At 68.9% G+C, this 24598-nt stretch overlaps 1 protein-coding gene across 3 annotated transcripts in view; it reads left to right on the top strand.

Moving 5' to 3' along the window:
- WNT7B (Wnt family member 7B) overlaps positions 1 to 12490 on the top strand; it is a 58802-nt gene extending 46312 nt beyond the window's left edge. For all 3 annotated transcript variants that reach the window (XM_045835095.1, XM_045835097.1, XM_045835096.1), the window contains exons 3-4: positions 7916 to 8187; positions 12011 to 12490. In XM_045835095.1, the coding sequence (XP_045691051.1) occupies positions 7916 to 8187; positions 12011 to 12490 (752 nt within the window). The remainder of the gene's footprint in view (positions 1 to 7915; positions 8188 to 12010) is intronic.
- Positions 12491 to 24598: the final 12108 nt, after the last annotated feature.

The following is a 24598-nucleotide window of genomic DNA, read 5'->3' on the forward strand; positions in this document are numbered from 1 at the left end:
GGAAGAGCTTAGCGCGGAGACACTGACTCAGCCCGCGCTGAGCCGGGTGGGGGCCGGGGTGGGGCTGGGGCGAGACAGGGACAGAAAAAGGGACAGGGACGTAGGGAGAGTCAGGAACCGAGAGGGAAGCACAGACAGAGACTGGCAGCACCCACACAGCCTCACATGCGCACACGCACAGCGCCAGCTGGGTCCAGGGCCCAGGCCCCCTCAAGGGCGCCCTGCTCTTCCTGCGACCCGGCGTCCCGAGCCCACCTTCAGCAGGTGCAGCAACAGCCTGCCCCGCCCCGCCCCGTCACCGGGCAGAGCCCAACCGGACCCGGCGGTCCAGGCTGCGGGGCTGGCGATGCTCCAAGCGCACGGATGGGGAGTCGGGCCTGCGCTGGCCCGGAGGCCTCTCTGGGGCTCGCCTGAGCCCCACCGCCCCTGCCTTCACCTCCCTGCCTCCCCCGGAGCCCCCAGCCCGAGCCCTGTGTGTGCTGGGAGGCGACTTAGGCAGGGACTTGCCCCCCAAGGCCTGTGGCTGAGCCCAGGCCAAGGCTAAGGGCCCAGGTTGGGGTGGGGGTCCCTGGACTTGTCTCCCCTGCTCCCCTGCAAACCCGGACTCTGGGCATGGCACCGGCTTGGTCATGTAGCACCAAGAGCTGCCGGTGTGGCCTCCGGAGGTCCCCTGGCCTCCCTGGTCTCTCCCTCCCCACCTATAAGCTGTATGTGCGGGGGAGGGAACTGCCCCCCCACTTCTGGGCTTGTGGGAGCTCACCAGCCCGCAGTGTCCGCCTGGCTGGGCCTCAGGCCTGGAGGACTCGGGGGCACCGCACTATCCTGTGTCCCTGCCCCGTGCCGGCCCCGCAGCCCGGTTCTGACCCGTCCCCCAGGAGGGCCCACCTGACCGAAGCTCCTGCTGCAGAGGTGGGGAATCCAGTGCGCTGGGCCTCAGCCTGGCATGGCCTGCGGAAGCTGGGCCTGGAGAGGGAGGGACTGGCTAGGGTCCCCCAGCAGCCCCAGGTCCGTCGGGAGCTGGCCCCTGGCAATGGTGATGGGGCCGGGCTGCGGGTCTCCTGGGTGGGGCTTGGCGCCCAGCTGGCCCCGCCTCCCTTCCCCGGTCCCCGGTCACCCCAAACCGCCTGTGCCAGGGCAGCTCCTCGGTTTCCCCAAAGCTGACCCTGTGCCACCCCAGGGGCGCATCTGGGCTCCTCTCTCCCTAAACCCCTCCCCCAACCCGCTGGCTGTTCTCATTAGCTCCACCCTCAGACCGTGCTGGGGCCTGACCCCTCCTCGCCTCCTCCTCCTGGCAGGCCACCAGCATTTCTTACCTTGACCCTCGTCACAGCCTCCCGGGGGGGCCCCCTGCCTCCACCATGCCCCCCCAGCCATCAGCCCGAGGGTCCTTCCCCATGTCAGTCACAGCAGCAGAATGAGGTCTCGAAACCTCCCATGGGCTCCCACAGTCCACACCCTGGGGACCACTGTGTCCCCCACCGCTCTTGGTGGCTGGGCTGAGCCTCGTACCCGCAGGGGTGACCCATACATACCACGCACGGGCTCTCTGTGGCTGTTCACATGTTTGGGCATCTGTGTGCATGGACCCAGCTGCTTCCCTCCTCAGGGCCCTCGCATTGCTGTTCCCTCTGCAGAACACTGTTCCCTGTGCCTGTGCACCACCCACTTCTCCCATCATTCAGGACCCGCCTTCAGCATCCCTTCCTGAAAGCGGCCCTCCTGGTCACCCTCTGCCCCAGCCCCTCCATGGCTCTGACCGTGGCCCTGGCCCCATGCTCTGTGAGCCCCTCCCAGCCCATCAACCACCCCCCCGGGCTGCTGTGGGTCAGCCTTGCCCTGCTGTAGGGGTGGGGCTGAGGGCCTTGTTCCAGACCCTGAGGTTTGGCCGGGACGGCGGGGGATGCTTGGTGGTGGGAGATGTTCGGACAGCAGCAGAGCGAGGACAGAGCGCAGAGTGCCAGGGCTGACACTGGCAGGCCCAGGGCGCAGGCCCAGTCGTGAGTCAGGGGCAGAGCCAAGTGGTCCCATGTCCTGGAGGGTGGGGAGCGGCCTGGGCGGAGACCTGGGGTCCTGGGTCAGATCCCAGCTCTGTGGCTGGCCTGCCATGTGACCTCGGCCAGTCACCTGCCTCCTCTGAGCAGACCCCCTACCTGTGAGGTGGGGCCCCTGCCAGGGCTTGAATCGAGTCCGACAGGTCATGAGCAAGCACCCTCAAACCATCAACTGCTGGTTTTATAACAGCTTCATCCAGATAGGATTCTCACACTGCACAACTGGTCTGTTTCAAGTGTGCAATGTATCCTTTTTAGTGTGGTCTCGGAGTGTGCCACCACCCCGCAGGCAGTGTTAGAATACTTTCATCACCTTCAGAGGAAACCCCGCCCCCCCTAGCCATGGCCCTCGGTCCCCTGGCCCTTGGCAGCCGCACCTGCTTCCGAGGCGTCACGTCAGGGCCTTGGAGAACGCCTTCTCCGAGCGCGGCGTGTCCACAGCCCGTCCCTGCCGCAGCCGCTTCCAGAGTCTGCTGCCCTTGGCCGGTGAGCACCGTTCCCTCTGTGAATGGGTCACACTTCCTTTATTTATTCACGGACACCTGGGGTGTCCCCTCCTGGGCTCCTGTGCGCCGAGGGGCGTGAACACGCCCCTGCCGGGAGTGTTCGTGTGCAAGGTCTTGTGTGGACACGCGTGTTCGTTTCTCTCGAGTGTGTGCCTAGCAGAGGGCTGCTGGGCCCCAGGGTGACTCTGCTGAGCGTTTCAAGGACCCGCTGACCTGTCTCTGCGGCTCCGTGTGGACCCCCCTCCCCCGCCCCGCCCACGCGGTGTGTGAAGGCTCTGATTGGCCCGCGCAGTGTGTGAAGGCTCTGATTGGCCCGCACAGTGTGTGAAGGCTCTGATTGGGCGTCGTCCTTGCCGGCACTTCCAGAGGTCTACCTCTCACCCCGCCCTCATGGGGCAAGGGGCTGCCTCGTGGTGGTTTGGACTCGGATTTCCCTGACGGCTGACGGTGTCGACCGTCTTGTCTCGCACTCATTGTTCCAGTGCCGGGGGCCACGGCCATGGGGACCACAGGCGTGGGGGTCCGCACCCAGGGATGCCGGAGCGTGTGTACGCTCACAGAGCGCCCGTGTGTGGTGTGCATCGCACACGTGGGTGTGAAGCTCTCAGCCCAGCCCCCCGTGCAGGCGGACCAGGCCTGTCCCCCAGGACCACGCAGGGGCCCGTCTGGCACCAGGACCTGGCCAGATCAGAGCCGTGGTTGTTGCTTTTCAGGTGGGGAAACTGAGACCCCGGAAGGCCCCCTCACTGGTCTGAGGTCACCCAGCTGGCGAGTAGTAGAGTCTGGACTTGAACTCGAGGTGTCAGGCTCCGAGTGCCTCCCTGGGAACATGTGTGTCCCGTGCACACATCAGTCATTTCAGGAGGGGCCCCCACTTCCTGAGCCACTGTGTGGCCTTGGGCCCCTGGGTGGGGGGCAGCACTGGCTGGGGTCCCCAAGGCCCTCTCCAACACGGAGGTCTCTAGCCCCCTTCTCAGAGGGGACCAGGGGCCTTTCCACCTCCCTCCCCGGCCTGCACTTAATGGGGTCATTACAGGCTCAGTGACGGCTTTCTGAAAACAGTGGCCCACCCCCGTGGATGCTAGGCAGTGGCAAGTAGCTTGAGGGGGCAGTGCGGGGAGCCCCGGCCTGGGGTGGGCACAGCTACGCCCCGGGAGGGCAGGGGGCTCTGCTCCGCCCAGGCCCCTGCGCTGCTCAGGAGGCTCATTGTCCCCTCGGGGCCCTGCTCCCAGAGGTCTGCCTGGCCCCCAGCCTCCCTTGGGGTCAGGGGCGGGGATGACGGGGAGACCAGGCCCCTGTCCCCGGGTGCCGGGTCTGGCTGGCACCGCTGAGGGCACGGAGCGGGGCGGGGGCTGCGTCTGCTTCCTCTGAGCCCGGAGCGTCGGTGGGGGCCCGATGTTGAACAGCCCACGGGAAAGAGGGGGCAGAGCCGCACGGTCCCTGGGCAGCCTGGCAGCCTCAGGTTACCCACAAGGCACTGCCGTGCCAATGTTCTGGATTTATCTGGAATGCTGTGGAGGGGGCAGTTGGGACAGCTGATTGGGTCGGCCTCGGACAGGAGGCTGAGGATGGGTGCAGAGGGGCGAGCGGCCTGCGCCGGAGGCCCAGTGCCGTGCCCGGTTGTCCCTGGCCGGGCTGCCCGGCCCTGCTCACCGCTTGGGTCAGGGGGCGGGGGGTGAGGCCGATGCCCATCCATCTGGTTTGCCCTCCTCACAGCTGTTCCTGGGGCTGAGGGGTGGGCTCGCAGCCCTGCTTGGCAGTGGGGGACGCGGACCCAGAGAGGGTGCACACCTCGAGTGGGGCCCCACGCAGGTGTCAGATGCCAGGTCCTTTCCTCTTCCACCTGGAGCCCCAGCACCCTGCTTGCCCTCGGGCCCGGGGCCTCCAGAGCTACCGCTTCTCACCCGGCCTGCCGGCGCCCAGCCAGCTCCCGACCCCATCCCCCCAGACCTTTCCACGGCACCTACTGCCACCCACCCCCCTAGCCTCGGAGCGGATCCCTCCCTGGCCTCGGTCTCGGGGTTCCCGTCTGCGGCATGGGTCTCATCAAGAGGGTCTGTCTCGTGGGGGTGAAGGAAGGCGATGAGTCTGAAGACCGCCCCCCGGCCCTGCTTGTGTTTGGGGCCTGAGGAACAGCATCGGGTGGACCCTGCCCACCGTCCCTGTGGCCGCCGGGGCGCCTGGCAAGAGCTCAGAGGGGTCACCACACCCCACAGGGCTGCCGGGGGCAGGAGGCGTCCCAGCTACGTCCAGAACTCGGTCGGCTGCGGGCACACGGGAAGGCGAGCCGGCGTCCTGGGCAGAGCGGGTCCGGCCTTGTCCGCCAGGGCGGGCAGCAGGGGCCCAGGTGCTCGGTCTATTCCAGCACAGCAGTGCGCTCAGCGGTGGGCTCCCACAGGTGGGCTGGCTGTTCACCTTGGCCGAGCTAGGCTGCAGGTAGTGGTGCGTGGGGACCGGTGGGGTGGGGCCTCCGGAGTTCAAGGTCATCGTAGAGGCTGGGAGCCCGACAGTCGGAGGGGCTTCCTCCTAGACCTAAGCACTCACCCCGGAGGAAGGCGCAGGCAGCTCTCTGGGGCCTGGCCAAGCAGCCCCCGAGCGATGGCGGGAGGGGACCTATCCCGGCCCCACCCCCGAGCACGCTGTGACCTGGGCAAGTTCTGAAGCCTTCGGAGACTGAGTCCAGGTCTGCGCAGTGGGGAGGGGCCCCTCCCCAACCCCGGGGCTGTCGTGAGAATAAATGAGAAGCGTGTGCAGAGTGTGGGTGTGGGGGAACCCCTCGTCCAGGGCCTAACGCCCGCCTCCCGGTTCTCCCCAGTAGCTGCCCCCTGTCTCCCTGGTGAGACGAGAGGGTTTGGCTCATTAAAACCAAATAAAGAAGGAGTTAGCGGGAGTGGCGGCCGGTGAGTAACTGGTGAGTAACTGCGTCTGAGCTGGGCACGGCCGCGGCCAGGTGGGAGCCGGAACTCGCAGGGAGGATGGAGCGAGGGCTCCGTGAAACATGCACCCCCACCCCATGCAGCTGGGCGCCTGTGGCCCGGCTGGGGTCTCCGGGACGGCGGAGTCTCCCCCTGGCTCCCATGGGGAGGGTGGGCTGTTCGTGAAGAGAAGGGTCACGGGCAGGTTCCGGGCCTCCGAGGGAACACCCACGCCGTCCCCGCTCCCGCTCGGGCAGGGCTTGGCTGTGCGGGCTCGGAACTCCCCCGGCCTGGCCTCTGGGCGGGGTTGCGCAATCGTCCTCAGAAGCTTCTCCGCTCGCCCCCCCCGTCGCTGGGTGCCTCTGTGGCCGCATGCCCCCTCAGAGGCTGGCTCGGTCTCTCCAGGGCTCCCACCCAGCAGTCACCTGCTGGCCAGCCGCCAGCTCCCACCCCGCGCCCCAAGGTGCACAGACTGTCCAAACATAGCGCCCCCTCCCCCAGGGCTGCTGGAGCTGATCTCCTGTCTCCTCCTGCCCGGGTCCCTTAGCTGCAAGAGGACCAAGCGGGGGGAGGGCCGGGTTGCCTCCAGTGACCCACGCCCCAGCCCCCCAGCCCCTCCCCCTGCTTCTCAGGGCTCTGATTCCAGTGCCCAGGTTTAAATCCTGCCTCGGCCACTAACACGTTTCACCGCCTGCCTCTCCCTCAGTGCCCTCCCCTGTGAGGTGCGAGCAAGGTAACGAGACCTGCCTCACAGGGGAAGGGTTCGGGGCATGCTGCGCGTGAGACAGCCGGTGAGTGACGTCAATGGTGACCGTGTCGGCACCGCACTGCTGACCTGCTAACTTTCTAAACAGCCCCAGGCTCCCCCTTCCTCGCGTGGCCAGTGAGCTCTCAAGTCCTCAGGCCACAGCGTCCGACCCCAGCACCTGCACAGAGAGTGCCACCTGCTTCACAGGACATCGCTGCCCTGCCACGGCCGGGCTCCCCCGGGCCTCAGCCACCTCTTTCCTTATTACTCTTGACCTCATACTTGTAGGGCACACACCAGACACACCCTGTACGCACACACTATACACACTCACACCACTCACAGGGAGTTAACACATACTTCTTATTAAGGCTTCCTTTAAGATGTCACCTCCTCCAGGAAGCCTTCCCAGACTCCATCCCCCACGGAGACAGGTAGGGAATCCTTTGAGGTTCCATGACTCCCTGTGGCCCCTTCTTGCAGAGTTCTGTGGTCGCCTCCTTTCCCGGAACCCCCCACTAGTTTATGACCCCTGCCTGGGGGTGCCTGTGTGTGAGCTTGTTGGCAAGCTCTGCTGGGCTTGGGCGGAACAAGCAAGGGGTTTGGTAATCCACTTCACACCCACCAGACTTCCCTTCAGATTGTAGTGACCTAATTCAGAGCCAGGGAGGTTGATTCCCATCTTCGACCCGTCCCTGTGAGACGGGGAACAAGGATTCGCTCTGGCAGGTGGTCTGGGAAGGCTGCCTGGAGGAGGAGGCCTGGAAACTGGCTTTGGAAGGTGGTTAGGATCTGGGCAGGAAGAGGAAGGGAATTCCACCAAAGAGACCTGGTGATCTCCAGGGGCATGTGGAAGGAGCACTGGAAGGACAGTTGCTGTTTCGGGTGGAGGATGGGCAGGGGGACAGGGGGCCGGCTGGGCTTGGGCTACTGGCAAAGACTTCGTGTGTGGACAGTGGGCCTTCTCTTCCCAGCTCGGGCGGAGGAGAGCCGTGGACGGTGCTGGGGGGAGATGCCCGGAGCTGCACTCTGGGCCCCCTTTGGCAGTGGCTAGGGGGTGAGGGATGCACGGAGCACCGGCACCCGAGTCTGGGCGGTTCAGGGGCCCTGAGGCAAGCTGGGGTGTTGTGGAAGGAAGGCTGGAGAGGCTGGGGCCTGGTGACAGGGTGACAGGGGTGGTCAGAGGGAGGGAGGCGGCAACAAAGAGGCGGGGAGGGCTCCGAGCTGCATGGATTCTGCCCGGTGCCTGGCTGGTGGGCGCCCCCCGCAGAGGACTGCAGTGGTGGCTGGTTCATGAGGAGCAGCCCTGGGAGTCTGGTGGAGGGGAGAGGGCCGAGGCGCAGGCCCCACACACCTGTCGCAGGGGCTGCCAGGTGCTGTCCACACCGGTGGGGAAACTGGGCCCCTCCCACCCAAGACCTTGGGGCAGGGAGAGAAGGTGCCACGTGCTGGTGGCAGGGGTAAGCCCTGCACAGAGCGCTCCCGTGACACCCGGCACCGTCCTGGCCGTAGCTCTGCGAGGCAGGCTCCCTCGGCCACGCCTGGCTGAGTCCGAAGCTCAGAGAGGACAAGGGCTGAGCCCAGGGCCACATGGCAGGCCGGTAGCTGGCCCGGGCCCCGCTGGCTCTGGGTCCCCGGAGCCCAGGGCGCAGCAACCTGCGAGGCCTCACCGGCTGCACCGTCCCCGCCCCGCAGGGAGCCGTGAGGCTGCCTTCACGTACGCCATCACCGCAGCGGGCGTGGCCCACGCGGTCACCGCCGCCTGCAGCCAGGGCAACCTGAGCAACTGCGGCTGCGACCGCGAGAAGCAGGGCTACTACAACCAGGCCGAGGGCTGGAAGTGGGGCGGCTGCTCGGCCGACGTGCGCTACGGCATCGACTTCTCCCGGCGCTTCGTGGACGCGCGCGAGATCAAGAAGAACGCGCGCCGCCTCATGAACCTGCACAACAACGAGGCAGGCAGGAAGGTAAGGGGGCCAGGGGCGTGGCCTGGCGAGCGCTGGGCGGGGCTGGCGGTCCAGGGGCGGGGTGGGGCGGGGCGGGGCGAGTGCAGGGCGGGGCTGGCGGTCCAGGGCCGGGTGGGGTGGGGCGGGGCGGGGCGGGGCGGGGCGGGGCGGGGCGAGTGCAGGGTGGGCTGGCGTGGTGGGCGCCTGGCTGAGCTGGTGCCCGGTGTGGCCGCTGCATCACTGGGGTCTCCACCGCTCTAGCGCCTCTTTTAGCAGAGGGAGTTGGGAACCCGGGCCCCAAAGGTGTGGTGTGGGTGGTGCTGGGCGAGACAGTCACCACGATGGACCGGCCCAGCAGTTGGAACAGGTGGGCCTTCCTGTTTCGGTCCCAGCGGAGTAGAAACTGAGTCCGGGAGGGATGAAGCGCTGTGCCCGCAGCGTCCTCGGTGAAGGGAGCCCTGGGAGGCAGGCGTGAGGCGGGGACCCGGTGTGCCCCAGGGTGGGAGCTGGACCTGGCCGAGGACCCAAGGGTGTCTGGTCCCAGAGGGGCCGTGCCGACACACCAGGAAAGGCTTCTCAGAGGAGGTGGCCTCCGGTTCAGGTTGCCCGGAGAGGCCTGAGGAAGGGAGGTCCCGAGGAGGGAGGGGCATCCCGGGGAGCGGGGGGAACCCGAGCCGCAGGCTCCAGAGAAGCCGCCGGCCGCTCGCAGGGGTGGGCGCCGTGGGGCGGGTGATCGTGGAGGACGGGCCGGCGGGGCGCACTGGGGAAGAAGTCAGGGCGGGCCGGGCCCTGCCTCGGGGAGATGAGGGCCTCCGATACCGGGCTGGGAGGCGCGGCCACCATGGCGGCAAGATGGCCAGAGATAGGCCCGGCAGCGGAGCAGAACGCCTGCCTCTCCAGCCCGTTCCCCTAGCCTGGGGCCGCAGCCAGGGCGCCAGGGCCGGAGGGGCTCCGCAGGCCCGGGACAGACTTGCCTTTCCAGGCAGAGAGGAGTCGAAATTGCTCCACAAACACTCATTCATTCAACAAACGCTCCTTGCCCCTCCTCTGTGCCCGGGCCAGGTGGGCACGGGGTCCACACCCGGGGATGGTGAGAGCTCCGGGGGCTGGCGGGAAGGGGGGGCAGAAGCTCCCTGGGGGGTGGGGGGTCCCAGGGGAGCCTTGAAGGACACGCCAGAGCTGAGACAAGCAGAGGCAGAAGAAGCTGGCGCTTGGGTGGGGGGCGGGGCTGCACATGGTTCAGGCTGGCGGGAGCAGGAAGGGTGGGCAAGATGGGGCTGGAGAAGTGGGCGGGGGCCGGCCAGAACAGGCCTTGGACGCCGGGCCAAGTGTTGGATCTCGTGGATGTAGAGGCTGCCATGCAGTGGGGTGGTGATTACATTTTGGTCAAGCGAACAAATGAAGGAAGGAGTGAGTGACCATCTTTGCCTCGAAGGAACCCGCAGACAGCACGCAGGCCCCATGCCCTAGGCGCGGGCAGATCGAGGTCTGTGCCTAGGGGTGGAGAGGAAGGCGAGATTCACTTAGCTGGAGGCATCTGGAGGGCTTCCTGCAGGAGGAGGCACAGCCAAGCTCTCCATGGAACCCCTGCCCTCTGAGCTTGTGCAGGGGCTGTCCCACAGCCCTGGGAGGAGGGTCTCACCGTGCCCACATTTCTCAGGAGGACAGCGGGGCCCAGAGTGAGCTGCAGAGCTGCTGGTGACCCAGGCTGAGCTCTGGTCCCTGCTCCATGGGGACGGGCGCACAGGCAGCAGAGTTGTGGGGAGGGGACTCGCAGCCGAGGGACCAGTGCAGGCAAAGGCACGGCGCGGAGCAGCAAGGCTGCCGGCCCAGCCTGGGGCGTCCAGGTGGGTGAGGGGACTGGCAGGTTGGACGGGCCTGGAGGTGAAGGGCTGCGACAGCCAGGTTGGATTTTGGCTTCCTGGGCGCAGGGGGCACTGCCGGTCCCTGAGGGAGAGGGGTGCTGAGCCGCTCGAGGGCCAGGGTGGTGTCCCATTCGGCCCCGAGGTCCTGTGTGAACCCCAGGGCTGGCCTGGTGGGAGACTCAGAGAGGCTTGGAGACTTTCAGATGGTAAAAGGCATTGGGCAGGAGGCAGGCAGGCGTGGGCCCTGGGGAGACAGGGGGCAGGAGAACCAGGGGGCTGGGGAGGGGCCCAGGCTTGGCTGGGGAGACGAGGATGAGGAGAGTGAGCATGTGGCAGGGTTTGCACGGGTGAAGCCCTGAACCAAGAAGCTGTGAACTGAGGAGAAGCAGGTTATTGGGTTTGGGGGGGCAGTGTCGGCAGTTTGAGGGCCCGTCGGGGACAGGGCAGCTGCAGGAAGGGCTATAAAGGGGTCGGCAGCCAGGACCCCAGCGCCAGCACCACCCTTGACTCTCTCAAGGCACGGGCTGACCCAGTCCCTCTTCGCCCAGACCCCCAGACCGGGCTGTGGCCCGTGCCCTGGACCCAGACGCCCATGGCCCTGCGATCCCAGTTCTGCGTCTTCCCCAGGATAGCCCACCCCCCTGACTCCAGGCCACCAGCCTTGAGGCCCGCCGGGCACACGGGCGATGCTCATTCGGGCCACATCTGCCCTTGGTGGGGACGGTGACAGTCTCCCGGCCCCGCTCCTGCCGCACCCCTCCTGGAACACCCCTCCTCTTAGCTGGGGAGCTTCTCCTGCATACACAGGGGGTGCACACACCTCCTCCTCCAGGAAGCCCCCCGTCCCAGGCACTCTCACCCTGGGAGCCCCCGCAGCCCCCGCACTTGGCTGTGCCACCAGCCCATCCCCTTCTGGTCCCGCACGGACTGTGAGCCCTGCACGTCCTCACCGGGTCCCGGGCCCCAGGCCACCAGGTGAGCAGAGAGGTCGGCTCTGTGGGATGTTCCTCTCGGCCCTTCTCACCCCTGGGGTGGCGGTGGTCTCCTCCTCTGGCCCCAGGGACAGGGGCAGCCCGACTCCTGCAGGGCTGGGCCTCGGAAGTGCAGCCGGGGAAGCGAGGACAGCTGACAAATGGCCCCTCGGCGGCCGGGGGCTGCAGCTAATGATTCCCATCTTTAATCAGCCGGCTGGCAGGGCCCTTTCGATCTGGGTAAATGAGTTCCCCGGGGGTCAGGGCTGGCTCTGGGAATCGGCCTTCCGGGGCCGGCGAGGGAGGCCCAAGGAAAACACGGCTCGGAGCCGGGGAGAAAGAACAACAGGGGCCGCGGACGCCTTCCCAGCAGGCCATGCGCCTGGGCGTCTCGGCCTTGTGCGCTCCCCCCCTCCAGCTGTCTGCCCCTGCGTTCCCCGGCACTCAGAACTCCGTGTGCTCACGGGGCTTTCACTGAGTGGCTGTTTACTGGGTGGGGATGATGTGCCAGGCCCTCCACCAGGCCCGAGGGCAGGGGGTGGGGGAGACGGGGTGGGGAATCTGCACCTATTCAACACCCACTATTGCCATGGCGAGGCGCCTGCCCACAGCCTGGCCGAACCCCCTGATGCCCCGCGACCTACAGGAAGTTTCACGGCACCCTGAGCCTCGGTTTTCTCGTGGCGCGCTGACCCCCCAGCTCCCCAAAGGGTAGCTAGCGACGAGAACCTTCTGAGCACTGTGGGTAACCCCGTGCCCAGCTCTGCCAAGTTCTGAATATTCTCGCGGGCCCCTCCCCAGGCCCCGCCCAGCAGGGGCCTGTGGCCCTCGGCCCTCTTTGGCCCACGAGGAGACTGAGGCTCAGAGAGGAGACACGTCCCCGTGGTGACGCAGCGGGGAGCGTGGGGAGCGTGGGGAGCTGGCTCCCATCAGGCGGAGGCGTGGGGGGCGCAGGTGGAGGGGTCCTCCCGCGCCCTCAGCCCCACTCTGTGCCCCGCCCGCCCGCAGGTCCTGGAGGAGCGCATGAAGCTGGAGTGCAAGTGTCACGGGGTGTCGGGCTCCTGCACCACCAAGACCTGCTGGACCACGCTGCCCAAGTTCCGCGAGGTGGGCCACCTGCTCAAGGAGAAGTACAACGCGGCCGTGCAGGTGGAGGTGGTGCGGGCCAGCCGCCTGCGGCAGCCCACCTTCCTGCGCATCAAGCAGCTGCGCAGCTACCAGAAGCCCATGGAGACGGACCTGGTGTACATCGAGAAGTCGCCCAACTACTGCGAGGAGGACGCGGCCACGGGCAGCGTGGGCACGCAGGGCCGCCTGTGCAACCGCACCTCGCCCGGCGCGGACGGCTGCGACACCATGTGCTGCGGCCGCGGCTACAACACGCACCAGTACACCAAGGTGTGGCAGTGCAACTGCAAGTTCCACTGGTGCTGCTTCGTCAAGTGCAACACCTGCAGCGAGCGCACGGAGGTCTTCACCTGCAAGTGAGGCGGGCAGCCAGGGCCACGGCCACGGCCGCGCAGGCAGGCAGGCAGGCAGGCAGGCCGGCAGCCGCCCGCCGCCGCCGCCGCTTTTGCACATGGATTCCCCGCCTCCCCCGCTCCTCCCGGCCGGCTGGGGCGGAGGGTGCTGCGGAAGGTGGGGCTCCCACGGGGCCGTCACCCTCTCCCCGTTGCCAGCAGCTCCTCCCTGCCACTCCGGTCACTTCCTGCGGCGGAACAGCGCCCGGGACCCAGCCACCACATCCTCCTCCTCGACGGGGCCGAGTGAATTGCCTTTCTTTTCTTCGGGACGGGGACGCACGTCGTCGTATCCCCGGAAAGCAAAGCGACCACAAGACTCTGAGGGTGTCCCTCCCCCCCTCCGGCCCCCCTCCCCCGCCCCCCAGCTGTGAGACTGTTTCCCAGGCCACAGCAGCCCCAGGCGGGGCCCTGGGGCGGTCTGGGCAGATGCTGAGAGCGGTTATTTATGTTTCCATGGCATCCGAAGAGGGCTCCCAGCGCCCAGGCACAGCTGGTGCTCACTCTGCACTCCGTGCCAGCGTCCCCTCTCTGCCGCTGCCCCCTCTCCTGCGCCGAGGGGGCGTCCCCGCCCCGGGCCCCCGCGTGAGCTGAGTGGGGGCTTGGTGACCAACATGGCCCTGAGAGGGCCCCCAAGGACAGCTCTGGACAGGGACCTCTGGTCCCCTTCTCTTCTTTTAGAAAAACTGTATCAAATGGATCAAAACATCGTCTGCGTTAGGCTCTGGGGGGGCCACGTCCCCTCCCAACTGCTGTGGCCCTCCCAGCCCCTTGCCAGCCCGGCACCTCGCCGTTTACAGAGCCACCCCCACCCCCCTCGGCCAGCCAGACCCCAGGACAGAGCTGGGCTGGGAGTAGTCAGGGCGTTTGCCCCATTTGACAGATGGGGACACCGAGGCCCAGGATGGAGCGCTAGCCAGAGTCCCCCACAGGGGGGCCCCCATTACCTGAGAACCCAACTGTGCCCCTTCCCCGTGCCAGCCTCCCTGGGGTCTGCACGACCCCCTCTCCGAGAGGTGCCTGTGAGGATTGTTGGTGGACTCCTTGCCTGTCCTGGCCTTTTCACCTTTCACCCTTCACCCGGACCCCGGTGCGGAGGACACTTGGATCCAGGGCCTCACGGGGCCGGGCCCCCCGGACGCCGCCCGCAGCGTGCCCACACCACGCAGACCCGCCCTTGCAGTCCAGCTCACCCTGGACCTCGGGAGACAGGAGCGGGAAGGGGTCCAGCCAGCTCTGAACCCCGTGTGGGGTGGAGAGGGGAGAAGCCCGGGCCGGGGGCTGGGCGCCGGCTCTGCGCTCGCTCCCACCCTTCCCCGGGGGGGACGGAGGCCCAGGGGCAGGACTTGCCAGGCAGCTCGGTGTGCGGTGACTTCTGGTGCACCCTCTACTGCACACCCCCCCCCACCCCGAATCTAGGGTGTTTCCTCCCGGACACCCAAGGAAACATGCGCTCAGGGGCTGCCCAGCCCAGTGGGCTGGACACTCGCCTGGGGCGAGTCACACCAGCTGGGCCTGGCTTCCCCCTGAGCGCCCCCACGATGCCAGGACACTCCCTTAGCTGCTGTCCTGGGACCTTCCAGGCCACCGTGAATGCCCCCGCCCTTCCCCCCTCCCCCCGGGTCCCAGGACACCCCGAGTCCACAGACCCAATGCCCTCTGCCAAGGACCCTGGTTAACTTATATTGTTATATAGTGTCGAAATGTCTATAATGTCCTTTAAATTATTGTGACCTACACTGGGTACTGGGGGGGGGTGGCCGTGCGCCATACCCTGAGATGGCTCCTCCTGCTGGAGATAGACTCTCGGGGCCCCTGACGCCACCGACTCCTGGGCGCTGGCCTTCAGCGTCCAGCGCCCCTGCGGGGGCCCCGCCCTCCCTCGTGCCCACCCGCAGCGGCCCGGCCCTTGGGAGCGGGCGACGGGGCGGCCGGGGCGGGGGCGGCGGTGGCCGCGGCACTGCGCGTCTCAGGCAGCGCCCACTGGGGAGAGCCGGCGGGTCTGTGACAGGCGGCGTCCGGCTCCTGGAGGGAGCAGTGGCCCCAATAAAGCTGGAATCGAAGACTCGAGTGTGTGTGGGGTCTGTGTGGCATCCCGGGGGTGGGGGGAGGGACACGGGCTGTCGCCTGAGGACGGACCCCTGCCCCGAGCCTGTCCTCACATCTGGCCCAGGTCCCTTTGGGCCCGCCCCACCCAGCAGGGGCCACTGTGGGGGCCTGGACCCAGACCCGGAGGCCTCCCCGGACAGCCTGGACTCGGGCTCAGGGACGGGGGCCGTGGCCTGGTGCTGGAGCCGACCCCGGGGCTGGTGGGGGCTATTCTCAGGAAAATGGGGGCCTGGGGGTGGGGAATGCCCAGCCGGGAGACCCTGGCTCCATCTGCCTCCTTCTGTGCCTGCCCCGCTGACCCCAGCTGGCCTCAGGGTCCCTGGGAGGGTCCAGCTATGTCTGATGGGTTTGGTCTCGAGGGCCACCCCCCACCCCTACCACCCCGGGGCGCTCCCTGCCCGCTGTGGCATGGGAAGGCGGCCGAGGCCCCTGGGCAGCCACCAGGCCTGCTCTCCCCAGAGGCCAGGCCTCCGCCCGCGGTAACCATGCACCGGGACGGCGAATGGCATTCCTGCCGAGGGCCGGAAGGCATGTGGTGGGGCCGGTTTGGCCACTGCCCGCCGTCCCAGTGGCCTGGCATCGGGCGGGACCGCTGATCAAACAGCCCCGGTCTGCACTGTGCCCGCCTGGGCACCCACGGGCCCGGCCCCGGCCCTGGGCAGGGCTCCACGGAGGGGCCACCGGGGGGGCCTGCTGACGGCGTCCTGGCCCCAGAGCGTGCAGAGGGGTGACGGCTGGGAGCGAGCCCCTCCCGACCCCAGGCTCAGGCAGCCGTGTGGGTGGCCCTCCCTGGTGTACGGCCTCAGTTTCCCCATCGAGAGCAGGAGGTGGCCGGGTGGGGTGGCGGTGGTCAGGGAGGCCCACGGGCCCGGGCGAGGTGCGGGCAGTTGGCAGGAGTCCCGCTTCCCCGGGAGACGGTAAGCAGAGCCGCGGTGGCGGCCGCGGGAACGCCGGGGTCCGGCTACTCCCCCGGGGCCAGGAATGAGGAAGGAGCCCGGGCACGCCGCGGCCCCGGTGCCCGGGCGGCACTCACTTCTTGGCTGCGGTTCAACCCGGGCCGCGGCCTCCCAGGGCCTCCGGCAAACCCTCCGGGCCCTGCCCGAGGCGAGGAGCCCCCACCGCTGGCCCGGCCCGGGGGCCGCCTTGCCCCCAGCCCCACGCTCCGGCTCCGCGGCTGGTGTTCCAGGGGCGTCTCCCCAGGCAGCCCAGCGGCCCCCACACACACGACGGATCATCATCCCCGAGGGAGCCCCTCGGCTCTGGGCCCCGGCTCCCCGCCGGCCGCGGGGCGTGTAGGGCCTACCCGGGTGTCCCTTGCCAGGACACTCGCCAGGCAGGTGTCCCCTCCCCAGGCTGCCCTGGCCCTGCCCCGCCGAGCACAGGACCCCCGAGGCGGGAGCGAGCCCCGGGGCCTCTGCTGGGCGGGATGTGGGGACACTGGCCGGACAGCTGGACTTCTGGGGCCCTCGCCACCACCCGCTCACCCTCCCTCCGCCTGCTCACCGGCATGCGCGGCCCCGCCGGCGGCTGGGCCCTGGGCAGTTCCCTGGGGACGGGGCGCTTGGAGCCTGGCCCTGGTCTCAGGGCCTTCGGCCCTTCACTCCGCTCTCCTGCCCCGACAGGCAGCCTGATCGGGGGCGCGACCCCTGAGTGAGGCAGCCTGAGAGACAGGGAAGGGTTCGGGCTGGCCCCTCCGCCCCTCAGCTTCCCCATCTGTGGAATGGGTGCAGCGGGTGGGCTCTGCCCGTCACACCGCTCGCCTCTGTCTAGAGAAACACGGGCCCACCCGTGCCTCCCCCCCGCCCCCCCGCCCACAGGGCTGGCCCCTCAGCTCCGGGCTGGCGGCCCAGCTCACAGGGTCCCTGCGGCCCCGGTGGGCACAGGCTCGCTCCTCCGCGTGGCCTGTGGAGTGCTCCCCGACCCTCGGCCCCCTCCGACAGCCCACCCCACCCCACATGAAGCCCACCCCACCCCTGCCGCCCGCCAGTGAGCCACTCCTGCCCCGGCCTGCTCACAGACCTCCCCACACACCCCAACCTGCCCCAGCTGTGCCCTCTGCCCGGGGGTCCTTCCTTCTACCATCCCTGCCCACAGCCACCACCCCGACAACGCCCACCTTCCCCAGCAAGCTCACCTGGGCTCCCGCGCCCCTCACCCTCAGTCCCGGCTCTCACCCCACCCCATCCGGACGGGCAGGGGCCCTCCCACTGTGACTGCCCCACCCACCCCCAAGCAGGCAGCTGGGGTGGGGGGAGCCGGGAGCAGGGGGCCTTGCCAGTGCGCAGGTGCGTGGAACCCCCCGCCCCGCACCAGGCACTGGGTCTGGCCCACGGTCACCCATAACCCGCACAACACCCTTCCCCGGACAGGTCCGTGCCGGCCCCTCGTTACAGGCGGGAGAGCGGAGGCACAGCACACAGGGTCTGTCCGGCGTCACGGGGGCGAGAGGCAGAACTGGAGTGTGATCTCAGGTCCCTCGGGGCCTTCCTTCTACCCAGCCCACACACCTCCCCCCGGGGGGGGGAACAGAGGCCCCCCACCGGTCCCAGGCGGCACAGGGACGCGTGGACGGGGATGGCGAGGGCGCGTCCCAGGGTGGAGATGACAGCAGCCATCTGTCCTCACTCAGGACAGAACAGGAAAGACCGGGTTAAAGAACACGGATCTGGGTTAGACGTCTGGGTGAACTTCTGGGTGAACCGGAGCTGGGGAAGGGGTCGGGAGGGCAGGGCCGGGTGAAGGAGCAGAGGGAGCGGCCGGGGCCCAGGGGCCGGGGACGCAGGACGGGTGAGGGGAGCCAGAGGGCAGGGGGCCCGATCGGCTGGAGCCCGGGAGCAGAACGTCGCCCCGGGGTGGGCCTGCTGCGGTCCTGTCTGGTCTCCTTCCTCAGCGTCCGAGTGGGCCCCACCTTCCCCTCCGCGATGCCACCTGCTCCGCAGGCCCAGGTCTCGTAGGACCTGAAGACGCAAGGTCACCTGGCCAGGGCCTCCCGGGACCCTTGGGAATCAGCAGGTGTGTGTTGGTGGCCCGGGAGTGGCAGAGTTGGCACCCCTGGCGGCGCCCAGCAGAGGCCTGGGCAGTGGACAGCTGAGGGCAGCCTAGAGCCCACCCGCACCTGCCCTGGGTGGCGCAGGGCCAGGGCTGGACCTGCCTGGCCAGCTCCCCAGGCCGGTCTGGACTCCATGCTTCTCGGAGCACAGCTGGAGCCCCTCGGCCGCCCGCACCGCCCCACCCCCCACCCCAGGCCTGGCCAGAGGCGTCCTCTTACTCCACCTGCAGGCGGCGGCCCCAGACGGGGCTGGGACACCTCCAGGTGTGGGCCTCAGGCCCCAGGTGTCCTTGCCGGGGCCATGCTGGTCTGCTTGGGGCGGCCAGGACACCTGCCCTGGGGCCTGGGGGTGGCCGGCAGGACTTCAGTCCTTCCAGGACGAGCCCAGTGGGGGGGGTCTCAGCTACCCGCTCTGGGCCGGACCCCTGGGGAGGCTTTCCGTCTGGAAGCCCCTGCCTGAGCCGCCGGGGCCGGGCCTCGGCCGGGCCGTTCCCTGGTTCTGCCCATGGATCCCACCCCACCCCCACTCCGAGCGGGCTAGGGGCTTCGCCTAAGGCCCCTCCCCTGCCCAGGGGCTCGGCCTGCTCTGCAGCCCCTGCTGTCCCACCAGCAGGACGGGATCTTGTGTCTGTCCCTTCCCCTGCCCCTTTGCTCGCCGCCCATGGTTGCGGGACTCCTCCGTGTCCGGAGCTCGGCTGGGCATGGCAGGGCAGAGCAGAACCTGAGACGGGGTCTTCCCCTGATGAGCCCCGGGCTGGGGTGGGGACGGAATGAAGGACAGGCTGGCCCCCTGCTCCCCTCCCCCCCCCAGTACCTGAGGCTGCAGCGGAGGGCAGTGGGTGGGGCTGGGAGAGCAGAGGGGCGTGGGACCTGGCTCTCGGGCGGTGGTGGTCAGGGAAGGCTTCCTGGAGGAGGGGGCACCGAGGCTGGAGTCCAGCAGGCAAGGACGAGAAAGAGAGGCATTGGGAAGAGGCGGGAGGGGGAGCTGCTCCAGGCCCGAGAGTGGAGGTGAGCGAGGGTCTGGGGTGCGACCTAGGGTTAACGGAAGGGTTGGGGAGCATGGAGTTTGGGGGACTGAAGGGGGAAGTGCAGTTTGGAGAGCTGCCCCACAGCGGACAAGGTTCCAGAAGGTTTCAGAAGGTTCTAGAAGGACAGAGGGGAAACTTGCCCTTAAGTCTTGGGGTTTCCAGCACTTGGCAGGACCTCTCCCGGCCCCCGGCCCCACCTCGTGATCTCGCAGCCCCGCTCTTTCCGGGCAGAGGGCTGAGCGCCGGCTGGCCTTCCCTCCCGGCCTCGCTGACCCCAGGCCGCCGCCCGGGGCCCTCGCTTTCCAGTGGAGGAGCCGGCCAGTGAGTCGGAAGCTGCTGGGCACCGGGGCCCCTTCTGAGGCTGCTCTCAGCCCATCCCCCTCCCCCCGCTGGGCCTTAGACAGGGGTTTGCTGGACCAGACCGCAGTCCCACCAGCCCAGCACAGACTTCCGAGGAGAGGCCTCCCCCGTCCTGGTCCTCCTTGGGGCCTCCGTGGCCCTGTGTGGACCGGCCGCTCCTGGGGTCCTTGTCAGAGCCAGGACGTTCCCGGCCTAGGGGCTCCCTGAGCCGGCTGCCCAGGCTCCCGGGCCCACCCCCCACCCAATGGTGGGGATGGAATGAAGGACAGACTGGCCAGGCCGAGCCCTGGACTTTGAGCTAATCCTCGCCGCCCAGTCCCTGGGGTGCGGCCCTGCCTGCTGAGAGCTCGGTGGCCTTGTGGACGGGTCGGGACACCGGCGGGGTGGCTGTGTCCTGCTTCCCCACCCCGGGTTCCCAGCGAAGGAAGATTGATTACCAATCAATGACAGACAGTCTGGGGAGGGAGGGCAGCCCGGGGCAGCAGATCTGAGTCACCGGGACTGTCGGGGCGGCCTGGGGCGTGCCCGCGGCAGGGGGTGGCGCCCCGTCTCAAGGGCCCGCCCTCAGGGCCAGGGCCTGCAGGCCGCACGCAGTTTCGGGGGACTTGGGGGCAGCCCTGGGAGGCCCAGCAGGGGACGTCGCAAGGCCTGGGCCAGAGGACAAAGCTCCTGGAAGGAGGCGATTTCGGGCCACTAGAGAAGTTCAAGTGTAGCTTGGTCTCCACGTGACGGGGAGAGAGGTGTGCAGCCCAGTGGGGGGGTTCGGCCCCCACGACTCTCAGGGGCCGAGAGGCTGTACGTTCTGCCTGCAGGGCTCAGCCGTCCCGGAGGGTCTCGGCTCTGGGCCAGGGTGGGGGCGGGCCGTGCTGGGTCCCGTGGGGCGGTCCCACCGACGCCCTGTCCCCCGGCGCCCGGCGCCCAGCTGCCTCTGGACGCGAGAAGCGTTGCCTCACGCCGATGCGTTCAGTCCACAGGTGTGCGCGTCTCCTGCGCCAGGTGCTGGGATGTGGCGGCAGCCCCGTCCGCGGGGAGCTGACAGCCAGAGGGGGCGCGAGACAGCCCGCGCCCGTGAGGAACGGAACGGGCGTCACGCGTCATAGACAGCTGGGTGCAGAGGGAGCGGACCAGGGCTAAGGGAACCCAGGCAGGTTAGGGAGGCCGGCCGGGGTCGGGGGTGGGGCAGAGCAAGATGGATGAGCTGAGGCTGGAAGGCGACGTGGGGAGAAGGCGTGGAGGGGGCTGCAGGCGAGGGGACCAGCCGGGCCAGGGCCCCGGAGGGAGGGGACGGACGGCTGAGGGGTTGGGGCGTGGCTGGAGCAGAGGGAGGGAAGGGAGAGCAGGAGGTGGCTGGACCACCGGCGGCAGACTTCAGCTCGCGGGGAGGCAGAGCGGGCCCTGCGGGGATTTTCGGGGCAGCGCTGGGGGCTGCCTTCCTCTCGCTCGGGGTGTGAGCCGCAGCGCTGGGTGGGTGAGGGGCTGCTGGGCGGGGCCGGGCGGGATGTGGCCTCGGGGAAGCGGTGGGCTCCACTCATGTCTGGCTTGGCAGTCAGAGCGGGCTGTTCTCGGAGGGACCTCAGGCCCTGGACGGGAATCCCTAGGGACGCGAAGGCTGTGGTGAGCCTGGCCCAGGCTGAGCACCCCTGCTGTCCTTCGGGTGCAGTGGGTCGTGGGGTGCAGCGGGCCCTGGGGAGGGTCCCTGACGCAGGCCTTCCCCCTGAGCAGAAGCAGCCACCGCCCCTCCTGGGCCCTGTGCAGCCTGGGGTGGAGCAGGCCAGGCCCAGGGGCTCTGTGCTTACCCCTTCCTGCCTGCCTGCCTGCCTGCCCGGGGCCCACCCTGCCTCAGTTTCCCCTCTGCCAGGTGGGAGATGGGGTGAGAGAGCCCGCTAATGGCTGTGAGGAGGGTCCAGTGGACTCACCGGCCTTCTCCACCTTCCTCTTCTGCCCCCTGCAAGCTCAGCCCAGCAAAGACCCTGGAAGCCCCTCTCCTTGGGGTGCTCTGCCTGTGGGCGGGTCCCTTGCCCACAGGGTGCGTCACGGGTGTGGGGCTGCTGGGACGGCTGGGGCTCCGGGAAGGCACCGAGAGCCTGGCCCTCGAGCGCTCAGAGTGCTTTCCCGTTTGCACCGTTCCCACGACCCCTGTCTGGCGCAGCCTCACGGCCAGGAGCCCCACCTCCTGGCCTCGCCGGCGTCCCGGGGACCCCCTCAGCGGGCGTCCCTCCCCTCTCGGATTCCCTGGCTGGTCCCTGACCGAGGCTGCGTGGCAGGGCCCCCCGAGTCCTCTCCTGTCCCCTCACAAAGCTGTCTGGCTCTGACTCTCTGCGCGCCTGGCCGCGTCGCCTGAGACCCCTTTGAGGCTGCAGCTCCCGCAGGTGCCACCAGCTCGTCCCCTAACTGCCCTGCCCCCGCTGGGGACTCCCCGGGAATCACTCACCCTGGACTCCTCCCCACAGCCTAAGAGACACCCTTCCTGAAGTCCTGCAGGTTCACGGGCCACCTCCACCCGGGACTCCGGGGCACCAGGGCTTCAGCGTGACCAGGCCACCTGACGTGTTCCCGACCTTCTCAGACCCGCCACATCCCCCCTCGCCAGCAGGGGCTGCCCCTGCCCCTCCCCCCTCCCCCACTAGCAGCCTTGCTCCCTCTGGCTGACACCCCCCCCCCACACCCTGCCACTGCCCACTTGGTCCTGGTCACCCCTCAGCTGGGACGCGGCTTCTCCCAGGGTACCTGGTCAGCGCCACCCCCTGGGCCTGTGTCCGTGGTCTGTTTGCTCTCAAACGGGGGGCCGCTATTACCGTGGGGCTGGTGTCCAAGCCCCTCCGGGCACCCCCCGGGCCTGAGGCCAGCTCGCCTGGGCGTGGCCCGCCTCGCCGAGGTGCCTCCCGCGCGGCGGTAATGGGCACCTTAATCCCGTAATCATTTTCTGATACCTTCACGCTCCAGTCGCCGGCGGTTCCGTCAAAACTTGGCAGGAGCCCCGAGCTCCAGACCAGGCCCTTGCACAACACCGGGGTGGGCGGGGGGCGGGGGGAGCCCCGCGGGGCCAGGAGATGCGCCTATTTTTAGCCTCGAGAAGAAAGCTAAACCCCAACCCATACGACGTGCAGCACAAATATTTGTTTTTCTTCTTGAAAGGGCCGGGTGGCGGGTCTGGGGCTGGAAGCACACGCTCCGCTGAGCCCCGCTGGCTCGGAGGGAGCCGGGCCTGTCCCCACACGCCCCGCCCAGCGCTGCCTCCCCGGGGCCACCACCCTGCCACGCCCGTGCCTCCCGGGGCCCCGCCCACCGCCCTTCGGGGGACCAGCCGGGCCACTGCCCCCTCCCACCGCGCTCGGACCGCTGACCCCCCTGCCCCCGGCCTGCTCCCCCTCTGTCCGGGCAGCGATGGAAATCAACCCCCCAAGAACCCCGTCCCTGTGGACGTCCTCCCTCCGGTGTCCCCTGTGCCCTCGGGCCGGCCACCGCCGGCGACCTCGGGAGCAGATGTCCCTATTTCTGGGTGCCGTACCGACTGCTCTGCGTCGATGCCTGAGCTTTGCCCAGCAGAAGCAGAGAGGAGAAAGGCACCCCTAAAGGGCCCCCAGCTTCCCGGGGTGCTGGGGGAGGGGGCCCCGGGCATGCTCCCCTGTGGCCACTGGAGCAGTGACCATGACCGCTAACTGGGGAGCTTCGAGGAGGGCAGATGTGTATTGTCTCACAGCCCTGAGGTCGGAGGTCGCGGGGCCCGGTGTCCGCAGGGCCGAGTCCCTGGAGGGGAGAGTCCTCCCAGCTCCTGGTGGCTGCCGGCACCCTCGGCGTGTGGTCACGTCACTCCAGCCCCTGAGGCCATGGCTTCCGATCTTTCTGTCCCGTCTACAAGTGGCCCAGTCCTCCGTGCGTCGAAGACCCCGCCACCCTCCTCAGCAGGAAGCCTGTGGTTGCCCCGGGGGTCCCTGGCCCTCCCAGGACAGTCCCCCACCTCAAGGTCCTGACTTAACCCCGTGGACAGGCTGCAAGGCAAGAGCCTGGGCACCTCCGAGGCCGTTCCTCGGCCCACCGCAGCCTGGTCCCCCGGGGCAGCTCCTTCTGAGAAGAGGGCAGAGGGGCGGGGTCCCCGGCGGCGGAGGGCGCCCAGCACGGGGGCACCTGGAATCCGGGTTGAGGAGGAGATGCGGGGCTCCTGGCCGCACCCCAGCCCACCGGGCTGGGTGGGTCGGTGTCACGCGCCGGCCAAGCAGCATCTGGGCTCAGGAGGCCTTTGAGAGCAGGAGGCGGGGCCTGCTCCTGGCGCAGCGTCTGCGGAGAGCGCTTCCAAGCTCACGTGCACCAGGAGCCGGACGGGAGGTCGCCCGCAGCCAGGCGGGACTCTGGGCGGGGTTCTCGGTCCGCTGTCCGGAGAGAAAGGGGTTCGGACCCCACATCACTGGCTCAGGCGGCCCAGGGGCGGCCCCGAACCGGGGCCTCGGTGAGGTGGGGCGCGCGGTGGGGCAGACACTGTGGGTGTCCTCATTCGCGGGGGGCCCGGGCCAGGCGCACCTCCTCCGCGCGGCAGCTCTGCTGGGACCGGGGCTCCGTGGTGGGGTTCCACAAAGGAGCTAGTTCGACAAACAGGCTCTGCTGCTGCTGAAAATGTTTAAAAACCACCAAGGGAGTCCAAGCCCACAACTTCATGGGGCTCAGAGAGGGCCCGGCGTGCCGTGGGCCACACGGGCCGTGCGGGTCGCCTGCCTGTGGCCGGGGCTCCGCTCCCAACACAGGGTTCCTGAGGCCAGCTCTCTGCCCCTGCGGGCCCACGGGGGGTGGGGGGGGGGGCTGGGAACGGAGTGGGCCGGCCCGTCCCCTCCTCGCACCGGGTCCCCTCCCGGCCCTCAGCGGGGTCCTGAAGGGAAGTCCAGGTGGAAAGCCGGAGCCAGGAGACCCTCCAGTGCTCCCAAGTGAAACTGTCCCACGGAGCCTGAGTGGCAGAAATGCTTTGAGAGCCTCAGGCGTGCTAACGGGTCCCTGAGGTCGTGGGTCAGGGGAGGTGGCACCAGGGGCTCTTGCCACCAGGTTGGCTCACCTGGGGCCACAGTGCACAGCCCACCTGCCCCGTCCCAGGAGGCCCGGCTGCCGCCATGCACGGCTGGGAGCCCCCCGTGCAGAGCGCAGGGCAGAGAACAAGGCAGGTGGGCCACACCGCCTGTGGCCTCTGGGGGGGCGGGCCTCGGGCACCCCAGGCTTCCCGACTGCACCCCTCGGGGTGAGGAGGGTGCAGCCCTGCGGAGGGAGCTTCCCAGCGAGGGGAGCCGGAGCGGCTCCCGGGGTGGGGGGCGGGTTCCTGGGCTCCGAGGGGAGGGACCACCCCGCTTTCCAAGGCAGACTTCAACCTCTGATGTGACGGGCAGTGAGGGAGGAGGGGCTTCTGGCGCCACGGCCACGGCCCGACGGGAGGGCCCCGGGTGCCCGCAGGGAGGGAGCAGAAGCCCGGAGCTGGCAGGGGCTGGGCCCAGAGTGTGCGTGCCGGAGACCACCGAGGCGCTGGGCTGTGTGCTGCCCGAGGATGATGGCCGTG

This window comes from Phyllostomus hastatus, unplaced genomic scaffold, assembly GCF_019186645.2.
Source record: "Phyllostomus hastatus isolate PE091 unplaced genomic scaffold, TTU_PhHast_1.1 phas_contig_198, whole genome shotgun sequence".
Classification (NCBI taxonomy): Eukaryota; Metazoa; Chordata; class Mammalia; order Chiroptera; family Phyllostomidae; genus Phyllostomus; species Phyllostomus hastatus.